The sequence below is a fragment of the Argopecten irradians genome, chromosome 13, assembly GCF_041381155.1.
Source record: "Argopecten irradians isolate NY chromosome 13, Ai_NY, whole genome shotgun sequence".
In the NCBI taxonomy this organism is placed as follows: Eukaryota; Metazoa; Mollusca; class Bivalvia; order Pectinida; family Pectinidae; genus Argopecten; species Argopecten irradians.
In genome coordinates this window covers 17,755,467-17,780,069 of record NC_091146.1, presented here as the reverse complement: position 1 = coordinate 17,780,069, position 24,603 = coordinate 17,755,467, and the positions used below count along the sequence as shown (strand labels likewise).

At 34.6% G+C, this 24,603-nt stretch overlaps 1 protein-coding gene across 1 annotated transcript; it reads left to right on the top strand.

Annotated features, from left to right (window-relative positions):
* Nucleotides 1-9,705: 9,705 nt before the first annotated feature.
* Nucleotides 9,706-19,986, top strand: LOC138306159 (monomeric sarcosine oxidase-like). Its single transcript, XM_069246549.1, has 7 exons — nucleotides 9,706-10,042; nucleotides 10,401-10,545; nucleotides 13,641-13,785; nucleotides 16,249-16,741; nucleotides 17,120-17,238; nucleotides 18,231-18,377; nucleotides 19,343-19,986. Exons 1-7 carry the CDS (start codon nucleotides 10,023-10,025, stop codon nucleotides 19,588-19,590), a joined length of 1,317 nt encoding a protein of 438 aa, XP_069102650.1. The 5' UTR covers nucleotides 9,706-10,022; the 3' UTR covers nucleotides 19,591-19,986.
* Nucleotides 19,987-24,603: the final 4,617 nt, after the last annotated feature.

Genomic DNA, 24,603 nt, shown 5'->3' with positions numbered 1-24,603 from the left:
TGCATCATTAAGTTTACCTTATCTTTAACACACAAACTACAATGTTTGCTATAAAACGCACTGAGAACATATTATTTTATGATTCTATTACTAAAATGATGTTTTTAATATATCAATGATAATACTCTTCACTGACTACAGGGTTTTAAGGATATCCGACCTAAAGTCATCATGTTTTCTTCAACGCCATCTGCCGTCTGTAAATTACACTTTTCACTCAAAGATTTATTCTCATGTACTCATGTTAGGTCTGCAGTGTGCTGGCATGAAATGAAACGTAGTTTGTTCAAGTGAATGACTTTGACTTTCATTTAAGTTCACAAGGGTCAAAAAGGCTAAAATCTTTAACCAAAGTCCTGTAACAAATTACCAGGCTTAGATACCTGATATTACTAAAATACTCAACATGTTTAGATGCGAGGCTACCAGCTTTATTTAAATAAATGGCATTGACCTTTTTCAAAAGTTACATAGGTTAAATAGGCAATTATCTAAGACCGACTTCTTGTCAATAACTAAGATGCATGGAGAACTAATATTGGGCCTGCATGGTAAGGTGAAAGTTACCAAATTTGTTGAAATGAATAATATTGACCTTCATGCAAGGTCACAAGGTCAAGCAGTCAAATATCTTAAAACAGTTTCATATGAATACCTAGATACCTGATAGCATGCCTATAGCATGCTGAGATGAGGTGTTACCAATTTGGTTTAAATGAATGGCTTTGTATAAACCAAACTATGATGAAAGGCTACAAAGTTTGTTGATATGAATTACCTTGAACTGATTTTAAGGTCGAAATCATCAAGTTTATCGAAAACATACATCTTCAACTGAAAAGGTCTGCATATTATGACTGTGTTGTTATGTGCCAATTGTGATATGCTTGTTAAAGCCTATGGCCTCTTGTTAGATCTTTTGTCACATAATTACCAATTTTAGCACTTCCAGTAGATATATGCTCACATTATATAATTAGGCCCGTCTGACGTTAAGAGACTATACAGTTCTGTTTCATTCTCTATCAGAAATCGGAAGACAGGTTTAAGTGCCGTAATATTCATACTCGCGAATCAAGAAGAGCTTTTGATATGTTATTCATCACCTAGATTGGCCACCAGTCTCTAGAATATTAAAAGGAATAATTAAAATTTGGCTTAATTATTTTTGTCTCTACTACATGACTGATTCTAGATTTTAAACTAGGGCGAGATAATCTAGTAAAGAACTCTGCTGAGAAAGTCTAATCAGCAACTTAGGGTCTGGTGGCCAGTCTATTCACCACCAAAAACCAATATTTGAAGAATTACAATACTTACAATGCATTGTTTTTAATTGTACAATACAAATACGAGCTGAACATGATTTTGGCAGTATTCCTAATTATTACCTCTACAATGCAGTGAATCGAAAACATACAGTCATACCTTGAAGCCAAGTTGTGATCTACAATTTCATTTCACGGTTTACATTGTTATTACATGTATATATCTTTATTAGTAATTTTAAAGTGATTTCTGCAGATGTGTGATAATCTAAATACATACAAAATAAGAATTTAACAGTGTATAAATCCTATGTTGTAACCAACGTTAATAAGACGTCAAACGTGGTTGACTGTCTGTCCATTTGTATGATTTCCCAGCTTAGTTCATCACGGCTTAATGATTTCAATATTTTACTGGAAAAAAAATTAAAATTTTCGCCTAGTTGCGGCACATAGAACTTTGCGCATATGTTACGGAACCTGTATATACATAGTTGGCATTGGTTTTCACTAGACTAGTGTGATATAGTACATTGAAAAAATATCACTTTCCATGAACATGAAGAATTAAAAAATAAAGACAAATGCATTCTATAAAATTTAGCTTTTAGGTACAGATCTGTAGCGTAAAGAGAACTATATAACGTTAAATTGTACATTGTAGTACATTAATATAAATTTGTATAGTAAATATCTTCATTTTAGTATGCCAAAGTGGAAAACGCTCTGTAATAATCGATAGCCATACGATGATTAGCTCAAATATTAAATCACATGTAAGAGAAAGAGCGACAACTCTGTTATAACAGAGTTTTCGTTCTAGAACGAAATGTTAACACGGCTAAATAAACCTATCAACCTGGTTATTTTCACGATTTGAGTAATAAGGAAACCCAACGATACATTTTGCTGAAATTTTGAATGTAAGATAATCTCGGCATGATATATCGATTGAAATGATCTCCTTTAAGCATGTATGTTGAAAAGCAAAGCACTTTTCGAAAAACGACTACGACTGAGTGCAATGAACCATGAAATTGATGCGACAAAATAGATATATGATTATCGACAGATGTGACAATGAGCCTTTAATACCAAGCTGTTTATCTGGCATCTAGTCGTATTTTACAGCACGTAAAGCGCTTCAAGTACGTCGATCATTTCCGGCCGGAAAATTCCTATTGCAAGCATCGTGCTGGCGGTTACATGAAGGTAACATCTATGGATATACGAATTATGTTTAACATGTAAATAGTTTTGTTTGATTTATTTTTTGACAGTGATTATTTTTCAGTTTACAGTCATCCACTTGGTCTGTATGTTAATGACCCATGTCACATGTATATGAAGAGAAATATAGCCACTCTTAGATACACTATGGATTTTGTTTTGAATTATCGTGCTCGCGATGACGGATACTATTTGTTTCCGTTCATAGTATGTGTATGATAATGTCACATTGAGTCCATGTCGGTGGTAACATAGCTCTGGATAGTACCATACACCTAAAGTAGTATCTAACAGCCAGTTCTTATATTTGTATGTACATGTATTCTCTGACAAACTCACATGAATCAAATCCCCATATTACAATCGTATATGTTACAAGTTTTATTATTACTCAAATGAACACTTCCTACGTGTTTTGATATCATTGTAATGTAAATGGATATTGAAAAACATCCAGATCCCTTGTGCAGTCTTGACATAGCTTGCTTAAACATCCGGTCAGTAAGAAACAAATTGGATATATTAGAAGCTGAATTTAGTGATAAAGATATTCTCCATTTATTATTAATAGAATAAACAACCAAAACACATGAAATGTATTTTCACGGCGACAGAGGCACTGGCTTTATTACAAAACCACCATTTATATATATTTATCTATAATTAGTGCAAATGTTTACTTACACATGCATGTAAAGTAGATAATTAACTACTCCAAATAGACCCGATTTAGAAAAATCTCATTCGACACAACAAAATTTTATTCTTAATGAATTTCACCCCAAAACTGAAAACTCACAAATAACAATTAACACGTGTATATCCCGCTACCTGAGTCGCCTGAATGACCAACACAGGTATACCGACACGTGTACGTTCCCGTATTTGCACAACCTGCACGTGCAAATAGGCGCCACCTAATGGCGTAACATATCACGGAGAAAACAATTTCAACCTAATTCCCCAGTCAAACGGTTGAAATTATATTTAAATGTTTAACTGAAAGCCATATCAATGATGACCTAATACTTGAGTAATTTTCTTATCAAATTTTCAGACAAGAGCGTTGTCTGAGCTCTAAGGGTGGCGATATGATATATTATAAGAATAATATCATTATGAGAAGAAGGCTGGATCTTGAGTCGCCCGATTTAGAGTTAATATGGACAGAAGCTACAGTCAACAATTATAAAGTACTATTTTGGGTGTATTTATAGACCCCCTTATAGTAATGTTAACTATTGGGGAAAGCTTGATAATTTAATGAATCTGTAATTAATGATTCGAAACAAATAAATTCAGACATCATTATCACTGGAGATATCAATGTCAATATGACTAACATTCAAACAAATTCACATCAAAAATACTTTTTAATAAATATAATATGTACAATTATATAAAAAAAATCCTATACAAGAATAACTCAGGAATCTTCTAACTCTATTGATATTGTCCTTTCTAATAATAATAGGATTGTAAAAATATGTTTTGGTGTCTTCTCCTATCTCAATTTCAATGTTTCATGCCTTACATATAGAAATCATACATATGCAAAAATGTTTATATTTATAATAATAATGATATTGTTAAAATGAAACGCATGGTAGACAGCATAGACTGGGTAAGTATCAATGCAGAACAGGATGTAAATTATTTTAATGCTATTCTTGTTAAAAACATAAATAAAGCTCTAAATGATTGCATACCGAATAAGAAAGTCACAGTTCGGCCAAATGTTAAGCCATGGATGTCAAACGAGATAAGGTTAAAACTAAGACAGAGGAATAGAATTCATAAAAATGTAATACAGACCACCAATCCAGAGCACTCGGCAAATTTTAGAAATACCATAAATGAAATTATCCAACTCATACATAGTGTACGTAACACTAAAGAACTTTTAAAAAAAACTCCTTAAATGATCCACATGGCTCAACATCTAAATGGAGGAAAACAGCAAACACTTTTCTGAAAATTAATAACAAATTACCCGTTATTCCACCATTACGTCATAACAATACTGTTTTGTTCCATCATCTTGATAAAACAGAATCTCTTGTTGACTATTTCACTGTTATATCAACATCCTCAGATAATATTGATCCCCCAGTAAACTAAGTAACATTTTATTTCATTAACAGGATGTGAGGGATCAACTCAACATACATAATGAGAAGAAACCTGCATACCTAGATGGTACATATGCATTATTCCAAAAATTATAAAACATCTTTCCCCTTCACTGATAACTCCCTTGGCTCTGTTATTAATAAAACCATGACATCTGGCTCTATTCCTCTGTCTTGAAAAATAGCTAATATAAATGGTATTTACAAAGGTAAAGGTGATGTAAATGATGTTTCTTAGTACCGTCAAATATAAATTACTTCTTGTTTTAATAAGATTTTAGAAAAAAATATATTCAAACATTTATATAACCTTCTGGAATTTGAATTATTATCAAAATACCAATCTGGATTCATTCCTGATGACGATACTGTTTATCAACTATTATCCATGTGTAATACTGTTATCCAAAAACTTGATGAATGTCTTGAAATTAGATCAGTATTTTGTGATGTAAGCAAGGCATTTGATCGCGTATGGCATCCTGGCTAATTATTTAAACTTGAAAAATATGGTATTAAGGGAAGCCTCCTTAACTGGTTAGAAACAACTTAAATAATCGTAAACTCGTCATACAGACAGGTAAGTGCTGGTGTACCTTAGGGATCAGTCTTCAGTCCTTTTCTATTTCTGGTAAATAAAAATGATATAACTGATTGCTTAACAAATGAAAAACGACTTTTTGCTGATGATACATCTCTTTCTAAAGTAATATATATTATTCCGCTAGAAGCAGCTACTAGTCTATCTAATGACTAACAAAATGTAAATACATGGTCCAGGAAATAGGGTATAAAGTTTAATCCTTCAAAAAGATAATCTATAATTTTTAGTCGGAAATAAAATATTACTTAGTTTTTATTAGTCAGTTTTATACTATTTAGTTCATAGTTTTAGTTTATATATATGCAGTCTGTACAGTGTATATATACATACATAGGACAATTAGGGGCCAGTGTGCCTACCGCGCACGTGCCCATCGGGGGTTCGTTACGTATATAGGCAGACTAGGGCAACCGCATTTTCGTTTTTCCAATTTTAAGGAGATGTTTACAGACTAGGGGCTGTGTATAGGGTCCTAGTTTGATGGAAAAGTTGAGTTAAGGTGTTCGTTTATTAATAGTAACTGAGAGCTATAAATTTAGTTAGTGGTCACTCCAGCAAGCCAATTTAGAAGAGCTAGGTTGGGAGGACGGGATGGAAAGTAGGTAGAATGAAAGTAGTATGAAGATGGAACGTAGGTTTTAGCCAATTAGTTGATAGTATGAATGTGGTATAAAAGGGGGGCAGTGAACGAAAAGAGAGAGTTATTAAGATTCAGATTTCAGTTATTTCAATTCGGAATGAATGGGATTATATTGGGGTGTAACGGATATTTCCTACATGAAGGATGGGATTATATAATCGGGTTTGTGATTGATGTTTTTTTAGCAATTATGGATCTCACTAGCAGTGAACTTAGTGTAATCAGTGTGCCATGCTGTGTGTTACCTATTGAATTTATTGTAACTACATTACGTGGTATATAAAGGGGCGTTGCACGTGATATACAATTAGCGTCTGCATCGTCATAGCTAAGTGCTATCGTATTTTGGAGAAAACGCTACAATTTTAGTTTTTTGATATTGTGTTTCAAACTGATAACTGTGGAAAATGTATCTAATCAAAACATCTTGGTATTTTCTCCTCTGAAGATGGTAAGTGGCTTCATCATATAAATTTTATCTATAATATAGCAAGTAAACGCATTAACTTACTTAAAGCTGACAATGCAAGTTAAAAACATGCATTTGAAATTAAAAAAAAATATATTAACGAAATATTTTTTTTCAAAAATTGTGTCTGAGACATCCCCTAGTTATGACAGTGTGATATCTAATGAAGTGGCAGCCATTTTTCTTTTGCTCTGCTTAGTAACCTTCACTGCCCCCCCCCCATATAAAGCACGGGATTTGACACACGTGTATCATTCTAAACATGTCTTGTCTGATGTACGCATGCCCCGATATTGCAAATAACAATGTCAAATTGAAAATAAACACTGCACTCACCTGACAATATTTCATTGAAGTAATAGATGAATGTGTTGTCAGCTATATCCCAACATATGTCCAATACGAACTAATAAAACACTTCAATATACACTAAGTTTTACACGTACATGTACAACGACACGTGTGTGTCCTTGATAGTTGTCGCTCGTTCGGGTCAGGTACGTAGTCACGTGTATGTGGTCAGTTGAGTGCATCGAGTACGATGATATACGTGGAGATATGTGGACTGATTATTGTTTGGATTTCTATTCACTTGCGTTGGAATTTTATTTTGAGAAACATCTAAATGACAACTTAGAGGAGTTGACATGTTTTGTTGGTGATATAACCTGTGAACTGCTAGCTATAGGTGTATAGGTACATGAATGAGCGCACGTGTGTCTAGTCACGCGCTTTATATAGGGGTCAGTGAGTCGTCGGAATGTAAAACAAAAATGGCTGTCCTCAACCGGGGAATGTCTCATAAACGATTCTTGAAAAACGAGTATACTTATTTTAAAAAAAAATCATTTTAATAATTCTAACTTGGATTGTCAGCTTTAAGTCTGTTACATATTAAATGAGTGGCAAAAAAAAGACTCATCACAATATACAATGCTTATAGAAGACCCATACATATACTTGAATATATGGTGACATCATTTTTGATAATTGTAATCAACATGAGGAAGCATCAATTGAATCAATTCAATCAAAGCCAGATAGAGTTATTACAGGACTGCGCAAGAGAACCTCGCACTATAAACTTTATTCTAAAATCGGTTGGGATACCCTTGCTGCAAGACGGAAAAAACACAGACTAATTTTCTTGTACAAAATTATTATAGGAACTGCTCCCACTTACTTTACAGAATTGATTGAACACTTTTTAAATAATGTCAATCCACATTTATTAAGAAATGGACGAATCTTTACAATACCTGTATGCCGGAAAACTACATATGCGTTTTATTTTACCATATACAATTAGAGATTATAATGAACTTGCAGCAAGATTTGACTTAACTAATATCACATCATTATAGCAATTTAAGCAACTCCTCAAAAGATCTGTGAGTGACATTACCACAAACACAACTAGAAACACTACATTTTAAAATACAGGTGATAGGAAATATAATACTCTATTATGTGAACATAGAAATTCTTCAAGTAATCTAAAGTTTGATCTTTATAGGGGCCATCTTGCTGAATCACCACCAACTTGTATTTGTGGTAATGCTCATGAACCAGTACACAATTATTTTCTTGACTTTGTGAAACAAGATAATCCACGCAGAACTTTAAACGATAAATTTATTGAATATAATCACAACCACTACAATCTAGATAGGATCCAATCAGATTGTTGCAAATGTGATGATCAGGCCAATGAATATATATATTTGAGTGTACTATTGAGTTTGTAAGAGCCATAAATAGATTTCCGAGCATATGATACAACACATAAAAAAGTTTTAATGATATTCCACTTTAAACATGCAATGTAAAATACAATATAACAAATACAATAATATACAGACTGTACTTCACAATAGTCAATAATCAGATCACTGTGCCTCTGATTACTGGTTGCCAGTCCTCCATATAGATCTAATGGGTGTTTTGCTTGATATTATGAATATTTTATACTTGTATGCATTGTGTATTAAATATAAAAACAGCCATGCAGTTGAGTTGATCACGAACAATAGGTATTCAACAACAGAGATATTAGGAAGGAAATAAAATACATCGTCATCAAGAGAAATGGCAAAACGAAGGAATCCGACAAACATGAAGCTGTCGAACAAAAATTACACAGATACCGGTATAACATGTGCCTTAATTCTTATACTGACGAATCAGGAGAAAAACTTTTAAGATGTTTTCCATCACCAAAAGTTACCAATATTTTGATAATTACGGTTCACAAAAGTAATGTACAATTCTTAGACAAATAGCCCAAAATAAATTTTGGCATTACATTTAAACATATAAACAAACATTTTTTTTACAGTGGAAAATACCTGACCTAACCTATGTAAGGTCAAAAGGCATCCTATACATTGTATGTGGACATGTTTCCCTGTCCATTTGAATGATTCTTACGTCTTATATTCATCAAACTTATGGTTTTTAAAAGTTTACATATTAGAACAAACACGATATCAAACTCTTTCCCCTCAGTTATGATTCATATAACTTTAACCGTTTCGGATATTTTAGAAGATACACTGTATATCTACTAACAGAAGAACCAACTAACACTATATGAAAACAGGTCTATAAGCGTTCAATGGTCGACTGCACATTTTAATCCTGACTGGCCATGAAAGGGGAATATGTGTGTACTCAACTGTGGAAAGATATTTACAGGCCACGCTTTTCCTTTGTGAGAGGTTGGAAGTATGCAGTAAAGGGATCTTTACCTAGCTTGAGTGTGGGACAAAGCCAGAAATACCCCGAGGTGGAGAGACACGACTGAGATAACCCGAAGATTAACCGTTGATTCTTTGGACTGCTTGTGTACATGACATCTATTCAGAAGGTATATCCGCGGCTGATATTAACGTTAATGTGCCGTAACTGGGCGATAATTTGACAAGTCAATTTCTCTTCATTAATCTATTGATACCATAATGTTTGATGAATCAAGCTGTGAATATCATTCATATGCCTTCAGATGCCTTTTAGTAACTGGTGTTCTATGCCTTATGTACCTTTTAATTTAAACATACCAGCGGAAATCACTTTTAAATTTCAAATTTTTGATACTGTAAAATATTAAAGAAATTTGTGGACCTTTTAGACCACAATTTGGTCTGATTGTCTGACCATGTGTACTCATTTCTCATGGTGCGACCGTGATCATAGATGTAATTATTAAGATTTAATGGTAGAACTGAAAATCAGTTTGAGCTCTTCGTTGTACTTGTTAAATCAAAACCAATGCATTGAATATACTGTAATTCTCAGAATGTTGGTAACTTTAACGACATTAATTTAAAGCTCATCTTGAATTGTGAGTATACAGTTCATATTACTTTAATGTTGAAATAGTTACCATCAGTAAAGTTTCAATGTTCATAATTAAACCGAACCCTTCAATTTTACAGTATACAGAAATTTATAGAGAGAGACAAACACTTGTGGTATAGGGATCGAAAGAAAGGAAGGAAGTCTTTTTCTTCCTTGATTTCATGTTTTAGACATATTTGTTGAACAAGCACAGTTTGTAGTAACGAAAAGGAACCTATAGATTGAACACTGCGTCTACGTTTGTGACAGGAAGAGGAAGAGAACACGTCCAAAACATGCGTTACTTGACTCTTCGTCCGACACGTGTCATCATATTTGAATGCCAAACGATCCAGACACGTAAGTACAGCTAACTATCAGGTAATTGTCATATTTTGGCTTCCACAGAGAAAATACCTGTTATATCCATACGTACGTGACTTGATACTATACACTCGTCAATGTACTCGTACATGTTATCTAACGTTCATGTCTCTGCATCTATTTATCAGTATTACTAAGGTAATTTACTACTGCAATAATAATCTGGCCTATATATATTACTGTTGATAACGGAATGTAAACAATGTTATTGACGTGCAATACGTCGACAGTATTTGACTTGTCATCCTTTCACTGATGACCTACTGACCTTCAGTGATACTTGCAGATTACTCTTGGTATACAGGGTTAAAAAACAACCTGATAATATTTACAGGGATTACACCTTTAAGCTCAACACCAACAACACCATGTATGATCTATGTGTGGTAGGCGCAGGGTTGATTGGATCAGCCGCGGCCAGGCATGCCTCACTACAACCCAACATCCGGGTCTGTCTCATTGGACCAGAGGAGCCAAAGGTATATATACATCCGGTCTATATCTATAACTTTCGAGTTCCATCCTCTCTAAGTTATTAACTCGTTAAATAAGCAAAAACGTAAACCTCCTTTTATTGTATTATCATATTTGTGGTCTAACGCTATTGCGAATAGTGTATCTCTTCCAGAGTCCGTTGAAATCGAAATGGACCCTGGGATAGATCGCTATATAGAGCTAATATTTTGTCATTACCTCGATATCTGCTTCTTTATATAGTTTTCATGACATCCACTAAATCAAATGTGACCCTCGGGATTGAAGCATATGCCTTTAGTGCATATGTTTTTACACTTCTGAATCTGTTGATGTCCATATGGTGTTATACGGGTACCACCTTGGTAGATCTGGGATAGTTCCTTATTTTATACACTGCCAAGGCGACATAACACCATATAAACCGAATCAAGGGTCCTTATTTTTTACCTTTTTTTTACATTAAATATGTAGTATCATTGACAAATATCAAACTGGTTATCTGATTTGCATGCTGATTAAAATAAAACGATCGTCATAGGACGCCTTCTGAAGAACGTAGCGTTTGGGCCATGCATTCGAAATCCACAAGTAAAATATCGGCTCGGTTATGATGTAACAAAAGGTATATTGACTCGGCGTTCTAAATTTGTGAACAAGGAGGTAATATGCTATATATTGAATAACAAGTGACCATGTATTAGCCAACAAGAATAGTAGAAAATTAGATCATATATCTAATATCATCATATGAAGGATTGGGATATTCTACACGAGGGTTATAAAATGTTGTAAAACCCGAAACTAGGAATATAAAACCCTTGGTTATAGTATTCCTATCCTCGACAAGGCAGGGACTTTACAGCATTCTGTGATTCCGATGGTAGACTATCAATATCTTTCATGTCTACATATGAGGAAGTAATTTTAATATATATCTCGACGTTTTACTGCAAGTTTACAACAAAACGTCGAGATATGAGAGAAAAATGCTGTTTCACGTCAAGGTATGGGAGGAAAATACTATTTCTTATGTAGATGTGAAGTTAAGTTGTTTTAAAACCTTCGGCAAGCCTAGGTCTGGTTTTATTATAAATACATATGTAACTCTCGGGTAGAATATACATGTACATGTATCCATCCCTCTGGCCTTTAATGTAATCCCCCTAGCCTTTAAGCCTTTAATGTAACTCTCGGGTAGAATATACATGTACATGTATCCATCCCTCTAGCCTTTAATGTAACTCTCGGGTAGAATATACATGTACATGTATCCATCCCTCTAGCCTTTAATGTAACTCTCGGGTAGAATATACATGTACATGTATCCATCCCCTAGCCTTTAATGTAACTCTCGGTAATACATATAACATGTACATGTATCCATCCCCTAGCCTTTAATGTACTCTCGGGTAGAATATACATGTACATGTATCATCCATCCCTGCCTTTAATGTACTCTCGGGTAGAATATACATGTACATGTATCCATCCCTCTAGCCTTTAATGTAACTCTCGGTAGAATACATTAGTATCCATCAGTACAGATCCCCTCAGCCTTTAATGTAACTCTCGGGTAGAATATACATGTACATGTATCCATCCCTCTAGCCTTTAATGTAACTCTCGGGTAGAATATACATGTACATGTATCCATCCCTCTAGCCTTTAATGTAACTCTCGGGTAGAATATACATGTACATGTATCCATCCCTCTAGCCTTTAATGTAACTCTCGGGTAGAATATACATGTACATGTATCCATCCCTCTAGCCTTTAATGTAACTCTCGGGTAGAATATACATGTACATGTATCCATCCCTCTAGCCTTTAATGTAACTCTCGGGTAGAATATACATGTACATGTATCCATCCCTCTAGCCTTTAATGTAACTCTCGGTGAATTGTACATGTATCCATCCACTCTCGGGTAGAATATACATGTACATGTATCCATCCCTCTAGCCTTTAATGTAACTCTCGGGTAGAATATACATGTACATGTATCCATCCCTCTAGCCTTTAATGTAACTCTCGGGTAGAATATACATGTACATGTATCCATCCCTCTAGCCTTTAATGTAACTCTCGGGTAGAATATACATGTACATGTATCCATCCCTCTAGCCTTTAATGTAACTCTCGGGTAGAATATACATGTACATGTATCCATCCCTCTAGCCTTTAATGTAACTCTCGGGTAGAATATACATGTACATGTATCCATCCCCCTAGCCTTTAATGTAACTCTCGGGTAGAATATACATGTACATGTATCCATCCCTCTAGCCTTTAATGTAACTCTCGGGTAGAATATACATGTACATGTATCCATCCCTCTAGCCTTTAATGTAACTCTCGGGTAGAATATACATGTACATGTATCCATCCCTCTAGCCTTTAATGTAACTCTCGGGTAGAATATACATGTACATGTATCCATCCCTCTAGCCTTTAATGTGACTCTCGGGAATATACATGTAATGTTCATAGCCTTAATGTAACTCAGAATATACATGTAATGTATCCATCCCTCTAGCCTTTAATGTAACTCTCGGGTAGAATATACATGTACATGTATCCATCCCTCTAGCCTTTAATGTAACTCTCGGGTAGAATATACATGTACATGTATCCTAGCCTTTATGTACTCTCGGTAGAATATACTTACATGTATCCCCTAGCCTTTAATGTAATCTCGGTAGAATATACATGTACATGTATCCATCCCTCTAGCCTTTAATGTAACTCTCGGGTAGAATATACATGTACATCTCCGTGGTCATGCCCATCCTCTAGCCTTTAATGTAACTCTCGGTAGAATATACATGTACATGTATCCATCCCTCTAGCCTTTAATGTAACTCTCGGGTAGAATATACATGTACATGTATCCATCCCTCTAGCCTTTAATGTAACTCTCGGGTAGAATATACATGTACATGTATCCATCCCCCTAGCCTTTAATGTAACTCTCGGGTAGAATATACATGTACATGTATCCATCCTTCTAGCCTTTAATGTAACGTATTGTGACTATTGTTATATCATGTAACTGATCTGCATACATAACTGGTTGACTGGTTGATTGTTCATCCAGGAGAGGAGACTGGAATCCCCTAGGGAGATATTCGGTGCGCATTACGATGAAGGCAGAGTCACACGATGTTCGGATCCCGATCCTGTTTGGGCTACATTGGCGCAGAATTCTATAAATAGATACAGAGAATTGGAGGCAACTTCCGGTAACCTAAATGATTCCATACGTGGCCTTAGACCACAATAATACTTCCGGACCATTGTAGACGAATTTTGTGAATTTTGAATATTTGATGATACAAAATGTTTTTTTCTGGCTTTTGCAGCAATGTGTATAATTTTTGCATATAATTTTAATATAATATCTGTACTACCAGGAGAATTATTGTATTACCCAACTTTTGGAGGTTTATTGTGCTGTAGGATGCATTGTCTTATAAGCCTCGACTAGTGATTTTTTTTGCCATTTTCATAACATTGTAGGTTTGTGAGGTGTATGTGAAAATATCCCGAAAACGAGTAGATTTCGGAACACTTTCAAACTCGATTGACTCTTCAGCATAACTAACTAAATAAATTTTGATTCAATCATTTTTTTTTTTTAAATTCTACAAATATATAATTTTGATTTTTTTTGGTATAAATTTTAGTGAAAGTAATTGTGGTCAGATACCAGTAGTTATTTTGGTTCGGTTGTGGATCACGTCCATTTATAACGTATCGTTTACCTGTATAGTGACATTTTCGGATAACTTAAAAAAAATGTGCGTTTAGAACTAAAAATGATGCTCCTTAAATCTAGTTGGACTTACATAAACTTTTACTAACGTGTTAAGTTTTTGTACTTTGTAACCATACATTTTGAGATTTGTGTAACAAAATAGGTCGGTGATTAGAATGGACCAAGTAAAGTACATATGATTACGTAGTTATATACAGTAGTCTGTCAACTTGAGAGATACCCGAGATAAGATAGAGGTGCACCTAACTTGCAGTTTATCAAAGCAGTCAGGGATGAAGTAGGGACCTGTAATTGTCAGTAGTAGGATAGACTAGCTCTGTATCACGTAGTATGTAAGCTGTAGAGCTGATGCATGTACCCGAGATAGGATATACGGTTATATAGCTAGTCCGTTAAAACTGACAATAATGGAAGGCTCAATAGTTTGACTGATCGTCTGGTTATGGTCAGCTACGTTCTGCTCTTGAAAAGCCGGGGATTGTAGTACAAATCTGGCGACAACGATGGCGACAACGATAATGGGGTTTCTGTAGGTTTCTTTGGGGTTAAATCTGTTTTGACAGTTAAATTTAGTTGACATTTAGCACTAATTTGATAAATGTCACATCCCAACTCATCACATTAACAATGCTATGTCCCTAGTTATGTTCGAGGCGTCTAGGAATCAATGTTTCCGTAGCCATCATTAAAGACTGAAAGTTAATAGTTGATATGTTAGGAGGAGTCGGGCATAAAGCGTGGAAAAAATCATGAACGAAGGCAGGTAACGAGTAAACATAATTCAAAGTACAAAATAAACACAATGATTATAAAATATACCAAATATGTGTTATGTGATGTTGTGGCGCATTTGTTGATAGTAAAGTTTATAATTAGCAATGAATTTTGTTTTACCAAAATTTTTAGTTTAATTATAAAGCGAATTTGGGTGAAATTTTCGACTTTAAAAAGACGTAGCTTAAATTATCAGAACATTATCATTTTGATATATATGTAATTGATATTGATAAAATTAGTGAACATATGCATACCTTTCGGAATGTGTCTAAAGGAAATGATACATAACAGATGTCCTTTTATAATGTATATTACAAAATCGGTCACATTAAGCGAGAAGCTAGCACAATGAGCGTTTTGGTACAGTGGTATGTTACAAACAGCTACATTGTACATATGATTGTCGTAGACTGATTTTATTACTTGTGTCACAAAACACGTCAAATCAAAAAAACTTATCATCATTAATGTTTAACATTTTAATTACCACGCAACTAGTTAAGAATTACAGCAAAAATGAGCTAGATACAGCTAAAATACTAGCGCAGTGATGATTTATGAAAAAGAAATTTAAGCAACAAATGGTAAAACTTTGGCCCTACTCAAAGCGAAATAAGGCACGTTTTCAAAATAGGGTCCAAATGGGTGATTTGTTAATATTCACTTACAAAAAAATCTATTAAGAATGAAAATGTAACTTTTGACAAAATTTGCAACTAGCAACTTGTTACAGATATTAATAGATTTTATTAGAAAAATATAAGAAAAGTTAAAAAACTTTTTTGATTTATGTCGGAACGAGACTTCAACCGGACTGAAACCTGTATGTATAAGTATTACGACATCATTTTCTATCAGAAAACAAATGTGAAGTATGTGAATAGCACCACTGAAATTACTCGAGTTCATATGTTTATCCATGGCTATACATTATGGGATCAGTCATTTTATGATTAAATGACATTCGTTGTAACACGAATTCTCGTTAGCTTTGTTTATGAATTGTAACAAAAACTATTTAAACATGATATAGATGTCGTTTTGCATAAACGTGGTTTTGTTTAAAGCTAATAACAGAGCAGAATAATAGTTGCAATATGAGTTTGTTATGATTTCGATATTCTTCTGTTTCATATTTGTTACCACCAAGGCGTTACTTTCTACTCAGAGACGGGATGTCTGATGTCCGGCCCACCCGGGGGACAGTTTATGACTAACACCCAGGAGACAGTAACCTCACAGAACATCCAACACGACTATCTTACTCCAGAACTGCTCAGGAAGCGTTTCCCGTACCTGAATCTAAGAGACACGGACGAAGCCATATTTGAAACAAAAAATGCAGGATATATAAGTCCAAGAGGTATGATTGATGCTCAGAAACGGGTCGCTAGGGACAACGGGTGTGACGTCATCAATGACGTTGTGTGTGAAATATCACGAAACCACGATAGTGGTGTTCGCTTGATGTCAGTGTTAACAGAGAGTGGGCAGAAGGTTGAGGCACGTCGAGTTCTCATAGCAACAGGCTCCTTCACAACGTTCAGAAAACTGCTGCCTCCGGGACGGGAACCGGATGTGACGTTTTGTCCTCTTGCTGTTGCAAAGGTGGAAGTTAGCTCAGAGGACGTCAAACGTTTAGGGTTAGTCTTCTTGCTACGAAACGATTCATTAAAGCCCACTTTTTCTACGTCCATTTTATGTCCTATACAGTTCTAAAATATTGTTGTAAAATCTGCAAATAACAAGTTAATTGCATATATTAATGTAAAAATCATGACAGTTCTAGGTCCTATAAGATGGGTAATATTCCTATTGGAGATAATCACAATAATTAGACAGTACAGCTTATAACTGTTCAACGCATTCAAGCAATACTTTGTGGAAACCTGTATGGTAGCGTCTTCTATCACAAGAAGATTTTATTTACGAAAATTCGCGTGTAACCATACAAATGTTCATACAATGGCGAGAATGTCAGTAGATCACCTGATGTTTCTATACTATCTTTCTACCCGTAGAAATATGCCGTCCATACTGTATTATGGAGACGGAGCACCAGACTGGCCTGAAGACTATCCTCGCTCTCCTAACAGGGTCATTGGTATATATGTGCTTCCGCCTATCAAGTACCCAGATGGTGAGTAGTTTGTTGTTATCATTCGCTTTTTTCGCGAGCCATCAATAATTTTGCTAATATTTGCCATAATCTAATAACTGTTTCGGAATATACTAAACTGTTATTGTTAAAGCTACCGTATAACTCGGTTTTTTTTGGCGGAGATGATATTTTTGGTAGGATCGCGAAAATTTGATCCGCGAAATATTGAAAAAATTGTTGAATGATGTCTACCATTAAATCCATATCGCGAAAATTTAAAATCGCTAACATATGATTTTCTTGCTTTTTGATCAACACTCGAAAATTTTGATCTGTGAAAATAACCGGCTATATACGGTATATGGTTAAGTAGACTTGCCATGGGTAAATACACTGTCGAGAGTCGCATTACTATAAATGTGAACTTTCCATGAACAATTATAGCGAAATCAACGTTAAAAGATTAACATCATGGTGTCCGTTAATGTCCACGTCTTTTTTGACATAATTCACAATGACAGGTACATGTACAGGTATACTCTGTGATTATAACGATATTATTTGTAGTTTCGTTTTGCCAGAATTTGCCGAAGAGTTAGAAAACATTATGTCAGAGAGTTTGAGTAGAGCGTGTTCTTGATGATAGTATCCATGAAGTGACTTTTGTTTTTAATATGTTCTTGGACACTGGTAGCTTCCGCCATAGCTAACCCTGTGTTCGTAATTAAAACGCCAAAATTACTACTAGTGAGTCATGTTCATGTTTCTGTTTCAATCTTGTAGAAATTAGTACACAAACGTAATTAAAAGCTCGATGTAAATATATTTTGATTTGTATCGTAATATCTACATATAACTTCAATAAACTGGTTGATTGATCATAGTCCTAACAGCTAATTACGTTAGTACCTGTTATCGACATAGATTTCCGAGTAACATTGTATTGAGAGAGGAGATGTATTTTGTAATCTGTACAGGTAAATGATATGATATGGTATGATATAAACCTTAAGTTTATTTATATGCTCCAGGTAAATACTACATCAAGTTAGGTGATTTCCATGATTCTGTGCCCCAGCGGTTATCGTCCTTGGAGGAAGTGAAGGCTTGGTACTGTACAGATGGCGTGACGCCGTTAGTGACGAAATCAGCCCGTCTAATTACCGCCTTGACAAAAGGTAAATAGAATTACTTACTAAAATATATGAACATGTATATATATATAAAAGTTCGAACTTATTGGACAGCTACAGGTAAATATTTGATTTCCAAAGGTAATATAATGGACAGCGACAGGTGAGGTCTGTGATTTCTGGATATTGTACTATTGAAAATCACAGTGGATGCCGTTACAGCTATGTTTAAGAACATGTATTTGCATTCACTAGTCTTTTCTGCTATTCTGCATTTGTACGTTACAGATTGATCTGCCCTTGTGATCTGCCCTTGTGAAGACATTGATTGTGACGTCATGTGTTTACGAACCTGCTGTCATTCTTTTCAGGGAAAATGACGTGAATGTGGTTAACAAAATAATGACGTCACAATGGATACTTTCCCACAAAAGAAATAATTCAAATATGCATGGTCGGGATGAAAAATAATCAAGTCAAAGTGGAGTCTATGTGGGATTAAATGACACCTAACCAATCTCTCCCAGGGTTCATTGCGGTCCCCACATTCACCTCTGTCAACGTCTCATGGACTGGCCGCCTGTTGACCTCGGGTCACAGAATATTACGTCATAACGATTGTTTAATACATGGCGCCTCCTTTACACATGACGTCACAGTGATTGTTTTAGAAACGGCGGACGTCGTATGCAAATCATGACTATTTACCTACAAGTAAATCTAGTGTATCCGCAAAAGAATCCATTATTGTTTGGTTTGATATTGAATGATCAAATTATATAATGTCAGAACTGACAGTCGTTTACAGGAAAATGATACATATGGCACCTTACAATATGTTTTTGAGAATTTAGTATGTGTCCGAAATACGTTTTTCAAGAATCTAGAATTTTCGCTGGGCCGTTTACAGAGGTGATGTTGTGGGGACAGCAATGCACCCTGGGAGAGATTAACACCTTACACTTAACCATTATGATATCAATGTTGATATAATGATTTTATTGACACAGGTATAAAGCCGCTATCTTACCATGGAGATCATTGTGTAATCACGAAAACTCCCACAAATCGTCCGTATATTGACCTCGTTCACCCCAGTCTCGGAGTGGCTATCGGAGGGAATGGTTACGCCGCCAAGTCCAGCGACGAGATCGGACGTATAGCGGCCATGTTAGTGCTATACGGGAAATGGGATTCTGAACTTCCGGTCGAGGCATTTAAACTCAAACTTAAAGATAAACCAAACTCTAAATTGTAAATTCCATTGAACTATAACATATTGGTGTCAAATAAATTTGATAACGCGCTCCAACGCAAGTATGAATATAAATGACAAATTATATAATTCACAACAGAACAAAATGCTACACATGAAAGAAGAAAAAAATATAAGAACAAAAATTAAATCTAAATCTGCAATTTTAATTCTACATGGGATTATAACAAATGACAGATAATCAATTAGACCAGAATGTTGCTAAAACCGAAAAGACAACTTTTTAAAGATTTCTTGTCCCTGATCACATTTTCATGTAGCAATTAATGTATTAGATATATGTTTTATCAAATGATATTGAATTTCAGATTTAGCATATATTCGTCTCACACAAGGCGATGAATACTGTATAAAATAAAATGTTTTTGTGTATTTATATTAATGGTTTAAAGCTTTTAATTTACTCCTAAAATGAACCTATCTGTTAATACCTGACATTGAACTAATAAACTGTTCAATGGCTTTAGGGGTTGTACATACGTGAATCGGCCATGTCTGACACTCTTGCGGGAGGGAGCAGGGCCAACTTAATTAGACACTCCAAAAATCTACTTCGCAATGTCCAAATAGGGATTTCCGAATACGCAGAAATTCTTGCTCTTTATTCAAGGTCACAGGAGACATGCTACCACATATTTGGCCTGTAACGTACTGTGCTAATGGGCTTATTGTTATGTTCAAATTAAGGACAAATTTTCATCAATAGAGGTCACGGATATCTATAGGCTAATATCTGATTGTTTTTTCTTATTCGTACAGTAAGGAGCCATGAAACCATATATATAAGCCCAGGCCATTATTTCTCGAAACAAACTTAAGTCAAAAACTGACTTAAGTCATTAATTTTCATATAAGTTACATAAGGAGAAAAACTTAAGTTTTGACTTAAGTCTGCACTTTTGTTTCGAGAAATCCGGGCCTGGTTTGAATAATCAAGTTAACTTGATATTTACATGATGCAAAATACCCGGGATGTTAAAATAATTATCATAAAATGTTTTCCTCCCAATTGGTAAGTACGTTTTCATTGATATCTAATACCTGGTATATTCAAACTATGATAATAAAAAAAAATTTCTTCCCAATTAGTAGTAAGTACGTTATATATTGCAATATGCGAATGAGCTTGGTATTCAACTGATGTCTAATAATCTTTAGGTTAAAGAAATAATAAAAAATGCTTTCCTCCCAGTTTAGTATTATATAAAGTAATGTTAGCCTTGGAATTATTAACCTGTTTCCCTGAAGGACCACGCCTTTCATATAATACCGCAATGATTAAAGATCCACCGCTGACAAATGGTATTTTTCCTTATCATAAACAGTAGCAGACGACTAAGTACCTTTCTTCACTTACAAAAGTTACTTACTTTACACCAATACCACCATTGGAAAATACTAGCTTCTGACTTTACTTCAAGATTTTGGTTTGATTAGTTTAACGTCCTATTAACAGCCAGGGTCATTTAAGGACGTGGTTTGTTGGTGGAGGAAAGCCGGAGTACCCGGAGAAAAAAACACCGACCAGCGTCCTGTACCAGGCAACTGCCCCACACGGGATCGAACTCGCGACCCAGAGGTGGAGGGCATGTGGTAATATGTCGGTACATCTTAACCACTCGGCCACCGTGGCCCTACTTCAAGATAGAAATGTTAATAAAACGTATGTATACACACACGATGAAACACAAATTATTGTTCAAATGATGAGCATCGTTTATGCTCTGTCGGTGGTGGAGCATCTTTAAATCCTCTAAAAATATTTAATTGGATTTTGAATTACTCTGTACAGTTTTTTTCATGTTGTGTACGTATCCTGATCATTTGTGTTACCTAAAGTTATTTTCAAATAGACACGAACTTACAACAAATGATATTTCACACTTTACATATAATACATGTTCCGATATTTTTTGACACAGATATTGGAGCAATATAAATGACACAGTAGAGAGGTGCAAAACAACTGATCCATGGAGAAAAGTAATGGTTTTGACTATACCCCTTGCTAAACAATATTGGGCAATGTAGGAAAATCATCACACATATTCAGTTATATTCATATATTCGCTTTAAAATGCCCGATTAATTTCTAGAAAATCCTTATTCAGAATACTTTTACCACGAATGCTTGTTCTACAACGAAATCTGAACAGATGCAAGCGCTGTGTGACCATGCCTTATCAGGAAGACGGCCTCCGAATCTGGAAGATTCAAGGCTATTTCAATAATTCGTTTTAACATTACTTAAAAAAGTGATGCCTGTTCAATCGTTCTTGCTTCACAACTTTCGAACTATCGACCATGTTGACCATGTCCGTGGTTACATTTCCACGCAGCCTCGCTTTCAATGCTTCAACTTTTATTTATTTCAATGGTCAGAACTGGGAAATGTAAGCAGAATTTGACCGTCGTATTAATATGTGAGAACTTTTGGAAGGCCAATGAACACATTTAGACTGTGTTTCTTTGCCCGACTATTCACTTTAAACAAGCTCTCTAGTTTATATTATCTAAAATTGAGTTTTACCAGACGTGTGTGATATATATAGAGATCTACATGTTATTAGAATCATCAGGCAAAATGATTTTCTTCTATGATTTTTTTAGAGAAAAAAATCATTTAACGGTTAGCTTTAATTCTATTAATGAAATATATGACTTACTACATTATAATGGTTTGAATAATGTTCATAAATTGTACCGCAGTTCGTACGTTATTTTTAATACCGCTGACAAATGGTATTTTTTTCTATCAAAACAGCAGACGAATCAGTATTTGTTCAGTTCCATAAGTTTACATTACACCATTTCCTTCATTGAAAAGTTTAAGCTTTTTATTTTACTTCAAGATACAAAATATCAAAAATGATTAATTGTTTTCCGAAAAAAGTCCATAGCACTTTGTTCTATATGGAATAAGTACTAATTGCGCATGTACCAAAAGCAAAATATAATATTTTACATAATTCAAGTTTTGTGTTTATTAGACATACATTTAAGTAAATGAGTAAATACCAGAGTAATTACCAGAGTATCGGGGTTTTTTTTTTTTGTACCAAAATACACGTGTCAATGTACTAGTATATTTGTATGGTGACAGTTCCAAAAACCCGAATGAGACAATATACATACACTGTACATGTCGGTGTGTATACCTGTAAGGTTTTTTTCATATACGAAAACGATATATGCGATATTCAATCTAATTTGTTTACCTGCTGTAACACAAGGGACTTAGATTATAAATACTACATAATGATTTTGTACGTGTATATTTGGTTATTTTGAATATATGTTAAAGGGACAATTCAGTCTAAGAGAACACTAAAATGTTAGAATTAGATCAGTCAGTTTTACTGTGATATGTCAGAAAAGCCCATGGTGATGAAATGCGTGTGAAATGTTCAAACTCGCTCGCTGTCCGCCATTACACATTGTAGTCGAAAATCTTGTATGCCGAACCCTGTCCCTTGCTCATAGGGTAATGCTGTTTTTGTCTATAACTGCACAAATCGCTCTGACAGTAGTGTGTTTACTATATTAAGTGAATTTTCTTGCCTAAAAAAATCTTTTTATCACCTCCACGGTGGTTATGTAGCTAATTTGTTTAACGTGCGTGACTTTGGCTCGGATATGGGTACAGCGTAATATTGTACCTGCTTAATCGTATTGACCAACAATTTGTAATAACAACGATATTGGTGCTGTCATTAAAGCACATTTTTGTCCATTTTTGCTGTAATGTATCGTATTCCTATCATTTTAAAGTATTATACAGACGCTAATAAATCACCGCTTAATGTTCAGTTTTGTATCCATGTATACACTTACAATAACTAAACCAGGACGCAATTACTTTGCGGAAGGGACTTGTGTTAAAAAACACCTATCCCTCCTTCAACAGAAAGATTGTCTTGTATGTAGTGATGCACAATGTCATTTGTATGTTAGGATTTTTGCAATAATTCGTCATCTTTCCCAGTGGTACTTCAATGATTGTAAAAAAAAAATGAAATGAAGATTTTTTTATAAAACAATGCCGCCTTACTACAAGAAATGTGAAGACATAAGAATATTGGACATCGGTTTCATAGTTGGTTTACGTAATCGGGAAAACTCTCTTGGCTACATTAGACCAACATTTTCTATACCTTTATACCAAGATTTTTTAAAGAGACGTTCTATTCACTTGATTCCCTCCAATCAGCTAGATTGTGATGAATACATTTTTGCTTACATGTACTATTATTACTGATAGAAAAAAAAATGAATCCATTCATGAATATCAATCTAGTATTTTATGAAAGCAATTTTAAAAAAAAAGATGAAATAAACGATCATCTTTATTTGATCTTATGCTTTCTGATAATTTATTTACACATACGAGGCCTATCGTACAATATTACTTTGAACAATATATATAACGTAAACGGTTGAAAAATGAATAAACAACAAAGTCGTAATACATTTATTGAATTTTAATATTACAGTAACGTTTTGTGTAACTGTTTCTATTGGGACCTTTTAAACTAAGGCCTGCTGTTCAAATGTACACCGCCCAAAAGAGAATGACTGCATCATAAGGCAAAAAAAGTCTGTTTAGGATTACACGATCGACCCTAATTTTTTTAACCCCGATCCTATTTTATTTCCACTAGTAGGACAATATATTAATGATAAGAATTTTAGAGTTTGAAATTTGGACTAATATATAATTATCTACATTTACATGTGCGGCTTTCAAGTATGTTACATTGTGTAGGTCAAGCACATGTGTTTCTTATTTACAATAGCATATGTAAGTACATGTAAAATCTATTGGAAACCAACTTCTGTTAGGGTCATTGTATAACTAGTAATTGCACAGCCATGTTATTAATTATGATACAGGATAAGTCCTAACGATTAACCATGTTTCCGTATGTAATACAGCAGCTACATTGGTATCAAATGTTCCAGGTATTGGGTATCATACCCAAATATTGACATTTG

Coding starts and splice junctions, on each gene's coding strand:
- LOC138306159 (XM_069246549.1), top strand. CDS start 10,023: ATGCCAAACGATCCAGACAC. Junction 10,546..13,640: donor TTGGACCAGAGGAGCCAAAG/GTATATATACAT, acceptor TTGTTCATCCAG/GAGAGGAGACTGGAATCCCC. Junction 16,742..17,119: donor GAGGACGTCAAACGTTTAGG/GTTAGTCTTCTT, acceptor TTCTACCCGTAG/AAATATGCCGTCCATACTGT.